Source organism: Diospyros lotus, chromosome 15 (genome assembly GCF_014633365.1).
Source record: "Diospyros lotus cultivar Yz01 chromosome 15, ASM1463336v1, whole genome shotgun sequence".
Taxonomy (NCBI): domain Eukaryota; kingdom Viridiplantae; phylum Streptophyta; class Magnoliopsida; order Ericales; family Ebenaceae; genus Diospyros; species Diospyros lotus.
Genome location: NC_068352.1, coordinates 8,349,198 through 8,369,265, shown reverse-complemented (window position 1 = coordinate 8,369,265; position 20,068 = coordinate 8,349,198). Strand labels below are relative to the sequence as shown.

Here is a 20,068-nt window from a genome sequence, read left to right as displayed (position 1 = left end):
AGAGATGTTTCTGCAAACTCTTTTAAAATTCACAAAATAATCATTTATTTAGTTGCTTAAAAGAAAAGGCTCATATGGTAGAAATAAACCAAACTTTCTCAACATAACTCATTTTGAGCTTAACTCGAGTTTGAGTCTGAGCTTGAACTCGAGCCTAAATTTTTTTATTAAAACAAGTGCCTCGAGTTGGCTCCTTTGCAGCCCTACTATTGAGTCTATGCTGGTTAGATGAAGTGAATCTAACTTACCATCCATCCTCATTCAGTAAACAGAAGATACTACAGAATCATTTAATCTTTGGTTAACCATAGGACTGGTGTCTATTGCAGGATATCAGAGTCATCTTCTACAACAAGAAGGTCACATTACATGTTTTCCCCAGCCATCTTTTCTGCTTCATAAGGATGAAGCAGAGGAAGAAGACGAAGCATCATCATCTCAAACAAGCAAGCTGAGGATGGAGATTTTACAAGTCGACAACATTTGCCTCTCACCCGCTGTTATGGCTATGTCGATGTGTGTTATATTGAAGCAGGCAGGCATAGAGGTGTTCCCATCTTCAGTTGACCCGCTTCAGTAGCCATTACTCGAAGCTTTTTAACATCTTTGGCAAATTCTGCCAGTGTTTCAGCTGCGAAAGGGTTGCTGGTTTTCGAAAGGCAATTCAATGGGTGTCGCGTTGCCATAGAACTCCTCCAAGTTGTATAATGCTCGTTGTGGAGGAAGAAAAATGTGGACAACCACGTCGCCTGTGATCAACACAATGATCAATATGAGGCAAAACTTAAGCCATTGTCTTGTCTTACTAACAACCACATTTATTTTACATCCAATACACTGGTAAAAGGGCATTCCAAATGCACAATGCTACCCACTTTGCCAGGGTGGAGGGGGGTGGGTTGTTTTTCTACATGCAGACTTACCCTTGCTTTCTAAAGATGGTATTTTCACAACTCAAACCTGTGATTTTTCTAATCATAAACGAGCAACTTTACCATTGCTAGGAAGACTCGCCTGCCAAATGCACTCGGCAAAAAATATGCAGACCAGAAGGAAATCTATCATGGCAACCACTGCACAAGGGTCATCTCCATTGTTCACTATAGTAAAACATCGACCGTTTTTCAACCATATGTGAAATAAAATAAATTTACAACAGTAGATCATGACAAAACCTGGTTTTCCAATCACAAACAAGGTCTATGTTCCCTGGAACAAACCATGATGCTAGTTTTTCTTTCAACTAAAAATTTGTAATTGAAATGACCAGTTGAGATATCTGTTAATAACCATACTTACCAAAGTCCAACAAGGTCCATGAGTTAGGTTTTGCATCCCCGGTTGCAACTTTTCCATACTGCTTCTCAGCTAGATCTTTTATCTTGGTCCTACATTACAACACAGGATCGGTTTTCCTGAAAATACTGACATACAATTAATAATATTGTAAAGTAGGACTAGCAGCTCATACCCAATAGCATCGATCTGAGGGCGGGAGAATGCAGTAGCAATGATAAAAAAACGAGTCCAGTACACCAGAGGCTTGACAAAGAGGACTCTTATATCTGCAGCCTTCACGTCACTAGCAACCTTAGCCACCGCAATGGCAACTAGACAAATGACAACCATAGTCAATCTTGCTGTTACTTTTAGAGAGTCTAAATTCATAAAGGATCCTCCCAAGTAGATATGGGAATTCTTAAGCACAATACTGGATTGAAGGTGCAAAATGTAAGGGCAAGCAGCACAAACAAGGACGACAATACACCAAGCCTAATCCTACTACTTGGGGTCAGCAACATGGATTTAGCTCACCAATCATCTCGGTGGATATCCATAAAGTCAAATTGAAATACATCACAGGAACTGGGGTCCTGAAAAAAGAAGGCAAACCAGATTGACAATAACACAATGAGATATGGATTTGTGATCTTTGAATGTTGTATAGGATTTGTGAGAATATCAAAGTTGGAGATCAAAATTCAAGGTATCTTCGCGGTCACAGCACCATGCTTAAAGTTGCACTTGCCTAGGGCTGGAAGTACACCATCGGTCCATGTTAACATATCAATCCCCAATAAAAGGAATATAACAGAATAGTCTACCTCAAAGCATCTCCATTATTTTGGCATACAACAGAATAGAAAACAAATCATTCTTCCTTTTGTGGGTTCTGGTGAAAACAACAAGATACAGGGCTGGGGCAACCCTTTCTCTTCCTACTAATGTCCATGCCACCCACATGCACACAAACCAAAAGCTCAAAAAGGGTATGTTTCCAGTTCCATGAGGACTACAATAAGGTTTATCAGCTAAGGCAGCGTTCCAAAAGAGCTTACCAACGGTATGTTGGAAAAATTTGGTATATTCCTATGTTCAAATTGATAAATGGGTGAATGAAAAATTGATTGAAAAATTGTTTTGGAGGCACGTGTAATATAATATATAATTTATATTATTATAAAAGTAAAAGAAAGAGAAAAAACAAAGGGTGTACTATGTGTGCACTATGCGCTGAATTATGAGGGTGCACTATGCGCGCATTGTGTGAGACGACTGATTGAATTTCAATAATGTAGTTACTGTCTCTTACACTATGCACAACTGTGCGCTATTATATTATATTTTTAAGAAAGGAGAGCAGCCTCAGCCACCCCCCTCCTTGTTGTCGTCTTCCTCTTTTCTTCTTCCTTTCTTCTTCCTTCTCTATAAATAGAGGGCTTACTCCGTTGGAAAATATCGACAGAACTCACAACAGAATTATTTTCTAAAAATTCTCATACTCATCCAATTTGTGTTAACTTCTCAATCTGTAAACCATTGTACCTTGGAAAACAAATGCTAATTAGCCTCTAGCACTTTCGGTGAGGCGGCGAATTTGTTTTAAGAGAACTGTGTGTTACAAAGGGCTCAATTTACCATCCTTTTATATACTGTTGTGCTTTTATTTTCCCTTGCGCAACATTGTATTATTTCAATATTTTTGTACTACTGGTTTAAATACAATATTATACATATAATTATTGTTTGGCTAATAATATAATTATTATTTTATTGTGATTGGCTAACATGGCAGTGGAGATCAATATCACTTTAGGATCTCAAGACACTCCAGAAACAAAGTTAGTTTGAATGATTTCTATTAGGTTTTTCAGTTGAACACCAGTGTCGGCCCTATGGCCCCCAAAACAAAGGGCCCCACAATTATTAATTTTGATAACTAATTATTTAGAATTTACTTTTCTTATTTTTTGAGTTGCAAAATCACTAGTTCTATTTCATGATGGTTTTTCTTTGAATTCATACTTTGTTTATTTTGTTGTTCCATTTGGACAAGAAGGTCTCCCAACTCCCCAAGTCCACGAATCATTTTCCAATGATAGGCAATAAATAGTGAGGTATCATTTAGACGAAGAGGCTCCCCAAGTCTACGGATTATTTTCCAATATTAGGTAATAAATAGTGAGGTGTCATTTAGATGAGGAGGCCCCCCAACTCCCCAAATTCACGAATTATTTTTCAATGTTAGGCAATGAATAGTGAAGTGTAAACCAATTACGCAATCAAAAAAAAAAAAGGCAAGAAGTGGCATTATTTTAGGAGGACAATTTGATAAAACAATTCTTTGGACGATGAAAATTTCATTTGGAGAATCTACACTAATCTGGGCATAAAAAAAAAAGCAAAAATAAATCAATGACTTTTTAATTTACAAAACCTGATTGTGAACTCTTCACATTTTTTACGTATTTAACTCTTACATTTCCAGATCATTTCCTCTTGTCTATATTGTCAATTGAAAAAGATTTGCTTTCTAAACTTGAATACAAAAATTTAATTAGTGATTTTGCATCTCAAAAAGCCAAAAAAAAAAGTAAATTTTAAATAATTTTAATATTTATTTATATTATTAAAGGGCCACCAAAATAACTTTTGCCTAGGGCCACAAATATTCTTAAGCTGGCCCTGTTGAACACCATACTTAGCCAAGGCCAACCCAAGAATTTCATATTAGGGAGAATTAGCAATTGTCCAGAACAGCTCTTTAGAATTTCTCCACATATCACCAAATCAAACATACCAAACACCTTAAAATAATAAAACCTGCAACACTCAAAGCTGACATGAAGAAAAGATAAAAGCATAGAAGATAGTAATAATTATAGAAATACCATCATTTATGGAGGAAATAAAAGGAAAGAGAAGCAGATTTATAAAAATTGAAGCTTCATCCTATCATTGCCAGAGCAGGAGGAAATGGCAAGCAGATAACAGCAAACATAAAAGGAAGATGAAAATTGTTAAAGCAAAAGAAATCATTATGCATGTTCATGACAACCGACATTATGTTCCACTTGATTGTGAGATGAGTGATCTTACACGACAAGCTTTCAGCATCGTCGTCAACCTCTGCACTAGGAGCCTTTTGATCATTTCTTTTGAATACCACCTTTCCATATTTTTTAAACAACTCGTCAAACATATCATCAGTATCCTCACTTACATTCTGCAAAATACACCATTTATGTCAAAATGCATAACCTGGAAACACAGGCACTGTGTTATAGATGAAGAGTTAATCAAAATTTTAAATGACAGATAGTTAAGCAACAACGCAAATTCTTTTCAAGTCTTCTGTACACAGCATAAGCATCAATAACAGTTTCAGGTTATGTTAATGCACTTGTCTATGGCTGTTGGTAATACCATTCATCCAATTCCCATGCTGAAGACATGGATGGACTTAATATTTCTTGAAATTTTTCTTTCCTGCGATTTAGGTTGAATTGATATCCATAAATTAAAATAGAGTTTTTCAATGCATAGAGAGAGTTTCATAGTAGTCTCCACTACTCAAAAATTCTATTAGCTACTTATCCAATTAGCCATGTTGGACCTACTCAATCTTTCATTATCATCAACTACACCTTATCCTAACCAAGATAGGTTCCATGATGCTGTATTTATAATGTCAATTGACTTTTAAATGTGATACTGTCAATACAAATCCAAGTAAAAGACCAATGTGGCAAAACTTTATGCCAGATGTCCTTCCTAGTGCAACATTCTAGCAAGGGAATGATGAGTTAAAAGTTCCCAAGTCTTCTTAAATTTCACCAGATGAGGTGAATCCTAGCGCAACCTTCTAGCAAGGGAATGATGAGTTAAAAGTTCTCAAGTCGCAGCAGCGGGCGCTCGTGATGGTGCATTAACCAAAAAAAAAGTTCCCAAGTCTTCTTAAATTTCACCGGACGAGGTGAACAAAAACAATTGATATGACTGTGTTCCATCACATAGTCCAACCTGTATGACATGAAAACACGACTTACCTAGTCAAACTCTTCCATATCAAATATATAATCATAGCTTCTTTTACATCAAAAAACACTCAAAATCGACCAAAAACAAAACAAAACAAAAAAATGCATAAAACACACTGACTTCAAACACGAGGTCTGGAAAATACAAAATCGAGAGAAGAGCCACAAATAGTGGAAAGAAGTGTAATCCAAAGTACAGAACAGACCGGTCCCAGAGCCATCCGAGAAAACATGGAAGAGCGATGGAAGGAGCCAGAGAGGCTTCTTGGTCTTAGGCAGAGCTTGAATTCTCCATGGCCAAGAAGGTGGAGGCCGGAAGAAAGCCTGTTTCCAGCGAAAGAAACGCAGGGAACGGAGTGGGGAAGGAGGAAAGAGCATGGCGACTCCATTGCCTTGGTGGGTTCTGGTAATCGAAGCATTTGCCCTGATGAAATGGAAGATTTTTCATTCGGCTGGATGAAGCGATATGATATGGTTTATATTTTCGAGTAATTACGCGACGACCCCCGGTTATAACACAATATTCTTTAAGCCCGTTTCCTAAATAAATATACACTTATCCCCTATGTACCCGGGACTGGAGTATCAAACTAGAATCGAGAAAAGTTAATGGTTAATGGATGGATTGGATTGAAATTGAAAAATAAATAAAGGTAAATTTCATAGACCACTCTTGAATTTTGTTTAAATTATATTAATTATTTATTTATTTTTAAAATTTATATTGACTTTTTTATAGTCAATAAAGTATCAAAATTTATTATTTTACCTTTACACATAAACACTTTCTATTTCTTTCTCGTTTTCTTTCCTCTTCTTAAGTGATTTGCGACTAGTGGAACTTATTAACTATTGACCACTTGCACCATCTTAGGTCGAGGATGACTTGCCTAGGTATTTTTATTTTTTTCCACTGAAAATTTCTTAAACAAATATAATATATGTACTTGTCTTTATTTAAAAAATAAGGATTATCTCGAGAAAAAATTTATGTTGATATCATTTTTGAGATGAAGAAAATATTTTATGCAAGAAAATATTATATCTCTAGGTAAATTGTAAAGAATGCCTATGAAGTTTAACAAAACTATAAAAAAAAAAAAAACTTTGATATTTTATAAATAGCAAAAACACTATAGTTAGTTTAATGTTACATTAGAGCATGAAATGACAAATTTGTCATCATAATTTAAAATGAAATTTTTTATATTTTGGAGAAATTTACACTAAGATAATGTTATATATGGTAATAGGTATTCTTATAGTGTTATAAAATATGCAGGAGATACCCTTGATTTTAATATTTCTATAAAAGTGATCTTTGCAAAATCTATTCAATTTTTCATTATTTTTTTTTAAATTTCTACAACTATTTTCCATTGAGTGTCCATTCAAACACATCAAAAGCACAATTATATCATATCCCTTACAATTGTATCCTTTATTTCAAGGAAAATAACTCAACCCTACATTTTAAACCACCACATATCCATGCAACTAATTGATCTTTCGTTGTTGAAACCTTAAGAATGTTTTCCTACCTTTATTTAGCTCGTTGTACCTTCAAATATTAACCATTAATAGTCAAATTTCATTAACAAAGAGACATTATTCTTTCTTGTAGGATCCAAATCCAAGTTTAAACCTTGTTATAGTTAAATAAGATTTTCTTGTGGCGTAACTCACCCAAAAAGGGGGTGAATTAGGTAATTAGAAACTTTTGTGTTTTAAAAGAATTTTTGAAGATGAACAAAGTTTGACTGATATAATAGAATTTTTTTAGTGAAAACGCAATGTAATACTTAAAAAGAATAAATTCAAAAAATATGCAAGATAATTATAGTTGTTTAGCTCTTCTCAATGTACATTCACTATATAAGTTACTTTTAGGAGTGTGACCCAAGAGGAAGGGTAAATTGGGTGTTTTCAAAACTTTTGCTAATCTTGAAATTCATGCAAAAACATTGATTTTGGGTGAATTAAATCCAAACATAAACTATTGTTGAGAATGATGATTAACAATTATAAACATTTTTTTTATTTCAAATTTCATATTTCATGAGAAAATATTTATGTTTGAAATCTAAAGACAAAGCTTAATCGAGATGTGAAAATATACAACAAATGAAAATCAAATGCAAAGTGAAACAAGAAGCAAATCAAATGCAAAGTGAAACAAGAAGCAAACACAAAACACAATATTTATAGTGGTTCAACCAAAAAAGCCGACATCTACTACCTTGATTCCTTATCAAGGATTTTAAACATTCCACTAAATGGATAACCTTTAAATGGATTAGCTATAACCCTTACATAGCTTTTATAAGTTTAGCTAGAACCTCAATTTTTACAAGGTAAACTGAAACCTGATGCCTTATTTTCTTTACTGTTTTCATGTCGTTTTCAGTTTTTAGTTTTCTAAAACAGTGAAAACGTGTTTACTTTCATATTTTCAAAAATGCATTTTTTAAAATAAAAAAAAATTGTAAAGAAAATTCAAAACAACAAAAAAATCGTTTTGGCTGTTTCATCACAAACAAGCTCAAAATTTCTAAAACGTGGAAAATGCTACAAATAAAAAGAACGCATTTTTAACAATCTCAAAACAGATACTCAAAACACAAAAGTGAAAATGAATTCAAAACTAAAAATTAGAACATGAACAGAATAACCCCTTAAAAGACTAAGTTGGAACTTCTACTTTTTCATGTTAGTAATAACCTCTGTTTTTATGGAGAAAACAGTAACCTTACATACATTTTTGTGGGATCAGATAGAACCCTTACAACCACTTGTTGAAAGTATAATTAAAGAGTATGCACACAACAAGGTGACCTTCAAAGAATAAGAGTTATAGTTCATGAGGGATTCAACACCAGTATACAAGACAACTCTGTCACTTTTAGTCAAAGAATTAGATATACAATTGAATCATCTCAACCATGTAATCTGTTACAAGTGTCATATTTAGTAGAAATTCAACTAACACCTACCCACTTATCTACTATTTGCATCTCATGTAATATGATATGTGAAGCTCCATCCATTATTATTAACATCTCATGTTAATTAATGGTAGTAGCTCATGTGCCTGTCCATGATCAATAAGTCACATTCCTTTTCTAATAAATCTAATATGAGGACTGGGAATACTTTTAGGAAATATTGAATTAAAGATCTTTGACACATATTCGTAGCAACTTAAAAATAAGATCTTTACCAAGAAGTCTAAAAACTTATTCATAAATAAAAAGAGAGTATGAATAAAGATATGGCATTTTATTAACTTACAAGACTATATCATTAATACCCTTTACTATACTAGATGATATATAAATCTAGCATTACTAATCCAATGTTAATCCAATGCCATGTGTCATGGCCTACCACCTAGAGCACCCACTAGCATAGAAGATTCATGAAGAGGTCATGAAATGAATAATATAAAATAACTAAAACTTAAACAACCATACACATCTCATTTATTTTAACTAGGCTCACATGGTTTATACATACCACAATACTCATTACATAAATCTGGTTAAGGCTTAACTGTCCATACAACGAAATAAAAATGGCAACATATATGTAACAACAAAACAAACTCTACTCTGCAAGCCCTTAAAACCAACCCCTAGAGATCTTCTGGCTGGAACGACTCTGTACACAATCTATCCCATGAACTCATACACCAATAGGCCCAGCTCCTTCTTTATTTTTACCTTTATCTAGAATGATGCAGAGTAAATAAAATAAGCCACATGACCCAACAAGTATATATAGAAGAAATAGCTGATCAAATATGAAATGAAAATACGAGCATTAAATATGGAAGAAAATAAATTCCCTGAAATGAAAATGTAATTTCATGTTCACCATTCACCATCTCATAATACATAGTATCATTATATGCAGCATTAGACAATTATGATTTTTTGTGCCACAACCATATTATCTATATATAAATAAGTATAATGTGAACCATTGTCCACCATTGCTCTAGCTTTAAACCAGACTAGCATTATGAGCCAAGGCTCTTACGGACAAACAAATACCTTATGAGCTTACTTTTGGATATCCTTTTCCCCATACAATAAAGTTGTAACACAAAATAATCGATGCGCCAATATATATATATATATATCATGCAACACTTAGGTATTTCCACATTAAGATAATCAAAGTTATAAGCAAGACAACCCCAATATCTTGCATAAACTACACTCTAATCAAGAAATGCATCATTCCTTGAGAAATATAGGGTGAATCGAAACCCTATTGAGGCTTTTGAATAAAATACAAAAATTATTTAAGGATATCAACAAGATTAAACATGGTAACATAGGCAAGAATCACCATCTCAAACATAATAGAAAATTTCATATTTAGATCGAAATTAATAAGGTTGTAACTAACTCAAATCTTAACCAAATAATTCAAATCATATACCGAATCAAAGCATATGATGTCTAGTTTACAGAGTGATAAATGGATTGCAAATATGATATAACCATAGAAGGTTATGCCTTGAAAATCGAAGCATGGCAGATTGCGTGCTACAGTAACTTATGAAATTTTCTAGTAAAGTTAACAAGGCCACTGCAGGTTCAATTCAAAGCCAAATGATTCAGTCCATATATCAAAACAAAACATATTGAGTCTAGCTTACACATAAATAAACAGATATTGAATCAGATATAACCATAAAAATTTATACCCTAAGAACCAAAGTAATGTTAAATTATTTGAAAATAGAGCAGGAAAATTTAAATTTTATGCAGTGATTCATGGAGCTATTACAAGTTTAAATCTTAGTCAAATAATTTGATTCATATAACTAAAATGAACCTTATGATGTCTAGTTTCTAGATCAAAAAGTATATTTCAATTTGGATATAACCATAAGAAGTTATGGCTCAAGGAGTGCAACAAGGTCATGATTCAAAAATCTACTATTAAAATAGAAAAGATAAGCAAGAACTTGCCTTAGGTGGTTTGGACGGCTTAACCGACAATAAGAACTATAAATTTGCAATTCCTCACCTCCAAAAGCTTCAAGCTCAAGGTTAGAAGAGAAAAGATAGAAGAAGAAAAAGAGAAATTGACTCGATGGAAGAAGAAAATGAAGAAATAAAAGGGGAAGAATTGGTTCTCATAGCTTCCACATTCTTCCTCTTATTTCCTCCTCTCTTTTTTTTCAAATTTGCCCCCCCAGTATTTGCAACAAATCCCCTACATATTATTTCTATAATTCCTTAAAATAATTAGGAATTATATACAAATTCTTTCTTTCTTTATTTTCCTTTTAAATGCCACATAATTCACACACATAATTTAACTTTCCCATATGCATTTCATTTCATTTAAATTTAATGCTAAACACACCCTATTATTTATTTTTAAAATTAGACTAATTTATGCTAAGGCATAACACATAAAAATAACACCAAAATAATTTAGATCCTTAATTGGTCATTATACCATGCCTAGTTTGAGAGTAACCTTTTAGGTTCATAGTTGAGCAGCAATCAGGACACACCAAACTCTTTGATATCGGTCAAACACTTCAACCTACTATAAGGATCTCTCCATCTCCTCAAAGCACCTTGAAAGGTCTTGAGTAACTCTAGCATAGACTCAGGATGATCCTATCAGCAATGAAGTCAATACTTCAAGTAAATCCATTTGGATTTTTGATCACCTTGCACTATAAGCCTTCCATTGACTAACATCTCAACTGAGTAAGAGCCGTGAACGAACTAAACTCACAAGACTGGGTAACTATGCCAAGATCCAGTTTAGGGTAATTAAAATAACACATCAGAATTCCTTCCGACATCAAAAACTCATTTCTGATCTTGCGTACCTTAACCAAGAAGTTCTACAATCACTAATCAACTAAGATTGCATAGGATATTCACCTTATGCCAAAGGTTAATAAATTTCATTAGCAATCACCTGCCTCTATACACTACTGAATAGAGACCACATTAAAAACATTCTCATCTCTCACATCGGATGGTTCCATTTAACGGCAAATCTCCACACAGGTATACCAGACAACCAAGTTGCCTCTGATTTAAGGACCCGATACACAATCGAAAACCAGTAATAACTCATTAATCTTCTTAGGCATGTGATCTATTACATGCATCATATTTAATAGATGTTCAACCAACACACACCCACATGTCTATTATCCATATCTCATGCTATATAGCATGTGACTCACCATCCTTAATCATTAGTATTTCAAACTAATCAAAGATAGTAGCCCATGTGCTAGTTTATAATCGATTAGTCATAGTCCCATTCTGAGAAATCTTAAGACTAGGAATCACTTTAAGAAGCCAAGCGTTATAAATCTTTGTCACATATTTTTAACAACTTAAAAATAAGATCATTAGAATATTTAAGGACTCATTCATATTACAATTGGAAAGTTATGAAGGAAGGTATGACCATTATAATGACATGCAAAAATTATATCATTAGGCTCGACGCTCACACTAAACATCATCTAAATCTAACATTAGGGCACTAACACTAATAGTTTTATAAAATATGCATGAGATATCCTTTTGATTTTAATATTTATATGAGAGTGACATTTGCAAAATCCATTCAATTTTTCACTATTTTTCCAAATTTATGCTACTATTTTCCATTGAGTGCACATTTAAACACATCAAAAGCACAATTATATCAAATCCCTTATAGTTTTGTCCCTCGTTTCAATAAAAATAACTCAACCGAAGTTTTTGAAATACCACCCACCCATGGAACAACTTGATCTTTCATTGTTGAAACCTGAAGCATGTTTTCCTACCTTACTTAGCTTGTCAGACCTTCAAACATTAACCATCAATAGTTAAGTTTTATCAACAAGAAAGTACCATTTTTTCTTATAAGATCCAAATTCAAGTTTAAACCTTATTATTGTTGTTATCCTAGTAATACGCCTAAGTATGATAAGATGGGCCCACAACACATCGGGTAGGCCTATCATGAGATTACGTGAAATGGGTTGAATTGTTAAGGGCAAAGGGTTGGTCAAGTAAGGGTTTCTTGATAGTCAAATGGCTAAAAAACCATGTTAGGAAATGATCAATACCATGCAAGAGACATGTTCAAGTAAGGCTATGCGGGACAGATGGCCGGGTGAGGTCAAGAGACTGTGCAATGTAACAACCCGCCTTACACGGGCGTGTCATTAATACAATTATACCCTTAAACATCAAATTAATTTGCATTTCAACACTGAAAATGCAAAATTAATAACTTAAAGACATACTCAATAAGGATGATTTCGCCCCAGTGTCCTCATCAGGCTGTTGTCTCATCCCGAAACCATCTCAGGGTTGATCCTTACAAAAAAATCAGAGCCTTCTCAGGGTTCCGTTGATTTCCTGGAGGTTTTTTACTACAATTCGGTAATTTAGGCTGAATTGAAGTTGTACCGAAAACTATCTTTGATTTAACTTCTTTCAATGTTATAAATCAAGTTTTGATATGCTTGATGACTTCATACTCTTTCTTTTAGACATCTAAGTCCCGAGGCATTCCCTGTTGCTGATTCGGCGACTTACTTTGCTATCACAACCATTTTTCGGTATCACAAACTCATTCAAACAACGTGACAACCAAACGAAACATGGGATATTATTTTCATCCACAACATACTTTTTCTTTTAGAGATACTTATGTTCTGAGGTATTCCCTTCAATCGATTTAGTTGTTTATAACTCCAAGAAATTATACTTAAACTCCAAAACTTCCAATAATTTCATTTTTGCCCCCGGATAAATTACTTTTGAATCCTCTAGAAATTCTCAGATATTACACGCAACATGAGACCAAGTGGGTTAAGAGACATGTAAGAGATCATGCAACCAAGTAAGCTAAGCGATTATGCAAAAGACTATACAAGCTAATAGCCGAGTGATGACACTTGAATGAACACTACGATATGGCCAAGTGACCCCCCTGGAAGCTTCTCTCAAGACACGTTCAAGAGACCTTTCCAAAATACTTCACAGGTCACTTACTAGAAGATATACAAGAGACTATCGTGGGTCATTTAAGCTCGAAAGCCTATTTTCAAGTCAGGTGAGAGACCCTCTCGGGAGATTACATACCCTGAGAGACTTGATCTTTGGACATAAGAGTATGATGAACCAATCAAACTTACATCCAAAATGCCTGTCGATAAATTCATATGACTGTTTGAGATGTCTGTTGAAAGATGCAGTCTTTCAATTACTCTTCTCTATAAATAAGATAGCCATCATCTTTGTTTAGGTATACTCATAACTCTACTACTACTATAACTCTGCTTGTTCTTTGTTTTCTACCTACTAATTTGGAGATTGACTTAAGCATTAGAAGGTCCGCACGGGACACTTACCTAAGTCTCTAATCGATTTCCTTTTTTGCAAGTCACCCAACAGATGGTTACTTATCACCATGGCATTGGCTAAAAGGTCACTCACTACCTCTTTTGAAACACTCTCCCACCTTAAAAATGTATTATTGTATTTAGGTAACAACAATTATTAAATAAGATTTTCTTATGGCAAAACTCACCCACAAAGTAGGTGAATTGGGTAATTAGAAAGTTTTGTGTTTTGAAAGAATTTTTGAATATGAGCAAGGTTTGACTGATATAACAAAAAATTTTGAGTGAAAATGCAATACAATGGTTGATAGAGAATAAATGCACAAGAGATTCAAGATATTTATAGTGGTTCAACTCTTTCTAGTCTACATCTACTACTCTAGCACTCAACTAGAGATTTTCAAATTCACTAATGCAACTTTGAGTTGCAAACCTCAACCTAATGTAATAACTAGCAACCAAACTAGATCTCTAGCACAACCAATTAGGAAAACTAAAAGTACAAATAAAAAAAAATGAGAGGCAATTCTCAAAATATAAGATGTTCTATCTAATACAAGGCTACATCAAAATTTATAAGAAATGAACAATTCTTGACAAAATTTAGAAGACGAACAATGGAGTTTAACAAAAATAGAGTAGTTTAGAAATTTCGATCTTCAAAATATTTTCTATTTATAATCTTTCACATCCTTTTGGAGATTTCTAGCTATTGTAGATCACATGATGATGGTAATGATCAATCTGCAAAGAGCATTAGGATTTCCCAAATAGAACCCATTGATAGTTTCCACAGGTAGTCGATAGTTTTTTCAAGATCTGTTAAAAGAAATTAATAGTTTAAAGGAATCAATTGATAGTTTACTATAAACTTTTTACTGTTTGTAGGAATTCAATTGACGATTAAATATAGAATATGCAATTTGGTTAATTGATAATTTAAAAGAATAAGTCGATAGTTTTAAAGTATTTGACAGTCTATTCTCTGAATTGTTTAGAAACTGGTTTTCAATGTTCAAAGATACTTACACATTTTTCATTCTATTAAAACTTTTTATTTTTATTTTGCATTTTAGACTTTAAGAGCCATCAATTTTTCATCATTAATTATAAAAAATAAATTAAAAATTGTTTTCAAGTGTTGTTCAAAATAGTTGAAGTCGAAGATTCGAGCAACACTTATTAAAGTTATTAAAGTTTTATGTGAAAACAATTATCATCAAAATTAAACCAAGAGTAATGTGGTTTTGAAATAACTAAGGTTATTTTGGTCATTTACCAAAGAGGTAAAAAGGGGATTTTATGTTATCAAAGGTATTAATTGTTATCATAAATGGTGAATTGTAAATTATAGCCAAGTATGGTGTTAAGAATCAATGGCTGAGCCACATACAGTCAAGGGTGGATCATTGCCCATGCAAAATTTTTATTTTTTATTTTAATTAGTTAAAAATTAAATATTAAAAAATAAATTTTAAAATATATTAATAATTATTTAAAAGTCTTATAATAGACATATATCTATATAATAAGGTAAAAAGGTTTTTGAAATGTCTCAAATGTATAGACATTTCAATGACTGAGATCAATTTGACTGAGATTATTCTATTCATTTGTGTGTTCCCGCCCATCTTCCATGTTTATCTCTGTTTCCCTATCTATCATTTGTCTCCCCACCTTCCCTCTCTTTCTCTCCCTTTCTCTATCTACCCTCCATATCTCTCTCTTCCTCTTTGTTCTTCTTTCTCTCTTAGCGAGAATCTCGCTGTTTGTAACCTTCCGACAACACTCCAACCCCCGTTGGTAGGGGCAAACGATAATGGGAGGGGCAACCTACGAGCGGTGGCAGCGGAGGGTAACAGCAGGCGGTGCAAACGGTGGGGGCCGACGGGTAGGGGTGGTGCTATTTGCAGTGGTGGGGATGAGGCGGTGCAAGCACAGAGGGAGGGGCGATAGCTTCCACCGACAGTTGGGTTCCTCACGGCCACCAACGGGTGTGATGATGGGAATAAGTGGAAGAAAGAGAGAGAGAGAGAGAGAGAGAGAGAGAGAGAGATGATGGGTGTAGGTGGAATCCAACATCCCCAAACCCACCGATTCGGGGGTGCTGGGCATCCCCAAGTTCAGGGATGCCAAGCACCCCCGAATCCCATCCTTCCTCTCTCCCCCCCCCCCCTCTCTCTCTCTCTTGGGAGGCCTCGAATTACTCCGCCAACTGACAGCCATAGCGACTCTTTGGCTACTGTGTTGTGTGTATATCTATCTATATATATATCTATATGGGTGTGGGTGTGTTTATATACTTAACTGTATGTATGTGTCTATATATAGATGGGTGAAATAAAAAAATAGTGTAAGTTTTTAAACACACACAAGCCGACAAACAACCATAGCAGCTCGCCGGTTGCTATGTGTTGTGTGTGTGTATATATATATTATATGTATAGGGGTGTGTGTGTGTTTATATATGTATATGGGTGTGTGTGTTTATATACTAACTGTGTATATGTGTCTATATATAGATGGGTGAAATAAAAAAACAGTGTAAGTTTTTAAATTTTTTAAAATTTAATTTTTAAAGTATTTAAATATCAATCGTGTAAGTTTTTAAATTTTTTTGAAATATCATGTAAGCTTTAAATAAAAAAAATACCAATAATATAAGTTTTAATTTATAAGAATTTGACATGGATGATTCAATTTCAAAAGAAATAAAAATCTCTCTTTTAAAAAAATATGAAATTGATTAATCTATTATATTGAATTACTTAAAAAATGTAAATATAAAAAAAATCATTTTTTTTTTAATTTTATTTTTGTTTTACTAATTTTATTTTTTATTAAAATAATATAAAAATCAAAGATTTCCTGACCACGCATGGTTAGGGAACCCAAGGCTCCGATCTCAAATCAAGGTTCCTCCCTCCATATTAATAGTAGCAGCCATGGCGGCCTGCTGCAGTTGGTATGTACTGTTTGATATTTAATTTTTAATTTAATTTGTTTAGATTATAGAACATTTAGTGATATGCTTTACTATATAGATTTAGTAATTTTTTTTTCTTTTTATTATAAAACGTTAACAAGTATATAATAAATTTAATTTTTATTTTTTGTTCAATGTTTATAATTTTTTTTTCAATATTAATGAACAATATTACATTTTAATTTTAATATTATTTATACTGCGCCTTTAGGCACGAGTATCCGCTAGTATATATATAATATACTAAAGGAAACTTCTCAGAGAAGCTTTGAGCCTTTGACATTTGATAAAAGAGAAAAAGGGACAGGAATGCGGGAAGCTTTAATTTGAAAAAGAGAGTTAGATTGTCAAAAAGATGGGATAGGAGTTTGAAATTTGAAAAAGTTGTTGGCTGTTACAGTCCTTCTTGCTTCTATTTCATCTTCTTCATCTGTCTCAAACAGTAGTAGCACCAAAATGCTTCAACTCATCTTCTCGTCGATCATTGTTGCTATAAAGATTAGATAATAACTTATTATAAATAATATATATATATATTTGTATAGTCATCAACCATTGATAAAATATATATGCCATGTTGGACCAGCTTGCAAGTTGGTGTTTCTTTTAATACATTGTAAGAAAAGAAAAAATACTTTAAATTTTAAATCAAAATTCAAAAGTCAATAGGTATGACTATAGTTTTGAGTTTTTTAGTCATTGTATTTGTGTGCATTTTGCTTAAAACTCATGCGATTTCTTTTGTCTTTCAAGAAATTCTCTAATTCAGTCATTTCGCATCACCAGCCACTACCAAGTATGACTATAACTGTTTATAGTCCATAGTCATAGACACATAATTGTATGCTTATATAATGTTTAGTTGAACTTCTATTTACTTGTGTTTTTCTGTATTTATTGTTGTAATTTGTTCTTGAATCAATTGTACTTGAGTCTTGAATGTAAGAACTACCGGGGACCTCTTCAAACTCTTGTCCGTTTTTCTTCCCTTATTCCTATTTGATATAAATGAATTGTTAATTAGAATTGGTTTTTGAAACTATGTTGATTTTTTATTCTTTATTTAAATTTAATGTCAACAATTATTAAGAGATATTTCAAAAGGACAGCTCTATTTTCTATTGAAAAGAAAAATGTTAATAGAAATAAATATAATGTCGCTTGGGATTAAAGTGAAACTGATGTTGATATTTGCATGAAAAATAATGTTGTTGGGGATCATAGTGAAATTCATGATGAATGAAATATTCAATTTGAAATGGATGTTTGAGATGAATATATTCAAAATAGAATTAATGTTACTCAACTTCCTACAAATCCTTAACTACGAATTCCAATTATGGAATATAATATTAATGTCCAAGATGAAATTCGAAGAGTATACATATAATTGGGTCATTATCAAACTCGTAAGCATAAATTTCCATAGACAAAAATTGGAAAATCATTACTGAGACCTTTCCAAGCTTCTTGGTTTAGTGAATTTCTTTTTTGGTTAGAATATAGCATAAAGAAAGATACAACATTTTGCTTCTATTGTTATCTTTTCCAACCAAGTGTAGAACGAGAAGATAGTGACACTTTTGTTGAGAAGGGGTTCTTAAATTGAAAAATAAAAGAAAAACTTCAGGAGCACGTTGTAAGTCACAATAGTCCACACAATAAAGCTCGAATGAAGTTCGAAGCCTTTATGAATCGAGAGAAAAATATTCGGACGATTTTCTTGAAGCAATCACAACAAACACAAGATGACTACCAAATTTGTTTGGGTGCATCAATAGATTGTGTTCGATTCCCTTTACGATAGGGACGCATTTCGTGGATATGATGAATTTGAAGATTCAAATAATCAAGGGAATTTACTCGAACTGTTGCATTTTTTGGCATATCATAATGATGAGATTAAGGTTGTTACTTTCAAGAATGCTCTTGAAAATCTCAAACTAACATCACTTGACATTCAAAAATATATTATAAGTGCTGCTGCTTTTGAAACAATAAACGTCATTATCAATGAGATTGATGATAAGTTATTTTCTATTCTAATCGATGAATCTCATGACATCTAAGTTAAAGAACAAATGTCTATTGCTTTGCATTATGTGAATAAGAAGGGATGTGGAGTTGAACATTTTGTAAGTATTGAGCACGTTTCGAGTACCACAACTCTCTCACTTAAGAATGTTATTGATCATTTGTTCTCTAAATACAAATTCAATATATCTAGTTTGAGAGGTCAAGGTTATGATGGGCTAGCAATATGCAATTTAATGGCCTTAAAACATTTACTTTAAAGGAGAACTCAAGTGTTTTTTATATTCATTACTTTGTTCATCAACTTTAACTAGCTCTTATAGTCATGGCAAACAAGCATGTAGAGATTGAAGCATTATTTGATTTGATTGATAGGATTGTGAATGTTGTTAGACGATCGATTAAACGTTGTGATCTTTTAAGAGAAAAATAAAAACTCCAAATTCTTAAGGCACTCAATCATGGTGAAATATCAAGTAGACAAGAGCTTAATCAACAAACTACTCTTAAGTGTTCTGGTGATATACGTTAGGGCTCTCACTGTAGTTCTTTATTGAACTTGATTCACATGTTTTCACCTACAATTGATGTCTTTGAAATGATTGCTAATGATGTTCCAAGTTTTGAAAAAAGAAATGAAACATATAATTTGTTGAGCTTGATAATAACATTTGACTTTACATTTAATCTATATCTCATGAAAAAGATTTTAGGAATGTCAAATGTATTGTCAAAGGTACTATAAAAAAAAAAATCAAGATATTGCCAATGTCATGAGATTCGTGAAAATTTGTAAATAATAGCTTCAAACATGATAGATAATGGATGAGATTATTTTTTGAAAACTATTTATTCTTTCTATAAGAAGCATAGTATTAATGTTCCCAATATGAATGATATGTATATACCCCCAAGTTCTTCACGGCGTAACACTCCAAAAATGACAATTTGCATCACTTGCGAGTGAATTTCTTTTATGTAATCATTGATATGCAACTCTAGGAGTTGAATGATCATTTTTTTGAGATAAATAGTGACTTGTGCATTTATGTAGCATGCTTGTATCTAGATGATTCATTCTCTGCTTTTAACATGAATAAATTAATTTAACTTTGTGAGTATTATCTTGGAGATTTTTTACCAATAGATTTCTCAACGTTTAATTATATACTTGAAACATATATTATTGATGTGCGTATTGACAAGAATTTTGAAAGACTACGGGACCTTAGTGATATTCCAAAGAAGTTGATAAAGATAAAGAAAAATGATGTCTATCCACTAGTGTATAGACTTGTAACAGTACCATTAATTCTTCATGTTGCTACT

At 32.9% G+C, this 20,068-nt stretch overlaps 2 protein-coding genes across 2 annotated transcripts in view; both read right to left on the bottom strand.

Moving 5' to 3' along the window:
* Positions 1-276: 276 nt before the first annotated feature.
* LOC127792035 (protein Iojap, chloroplastic) lies at positions 277-5,761 on the bottom strand. The gene is made up of 6 exons (XM_052322323.1): positions 5,528-5,761; positions 4,381-4,507; positions 1,472-1,610; positions 1,300-1,388; positions 996-1,100; positions 277-749 (listed from the first exon to the last, which is right to left on the bottom strand). Exons 1-6 carry the CDS (start codon positions 5,738-5,740, stop codon positions 628-630), a joined length of 795 nt encoding a protein of 264 aa, XP_052178283.1. The 5' UTR covers positions 5,741-5,761; the 3' UTR covers positions 277-627.
* A 3,120-nt stretch (positions 5,762-8,881) lies between these two features.
* The window catches only part of LOC127791817 (porphobilinogen deaminase, chloroplastic-like), a 30,535-nt gene continuing 19,348 nt past the window's right edge, over positions 8,882-20,068 (bottom strand). Inside the window, exon 7 of the mRNA XM_052321922.1 lies at positions 8,882-9,051. The gene's annotated coding sequence lies outside the window, so the exon portion shown is untranslated. The remainder of the gene's footprint in view (positions 9,052-20,068) is intronic.

Excerpts from the sequence above, each read along its gene's own strand:
- LOC127792035 (XM_052322323.1), bottom strand. The coding sequence starts at position 5,740 with ATGCTTCGATTACCAGAACCCACCAAGGCAATGGAGTCGCCATGCTCT. Across the intron at positions 4,508-5,527 it reads CTCGGATGGCTCTGGGACCG|AATGTAAGTGAGGATACTGA; the intron begins GTCTGTTCTGTA and ends TGTATTTTGCAG. Across the intron at positions 1,611-4,380 it reads CGATGCTGAAAGCTTGTCGT|TTGCCATTGCGGTGGCTAAG; the intron begins GTAAGATCACTC and ends TCATTTGTCTAG.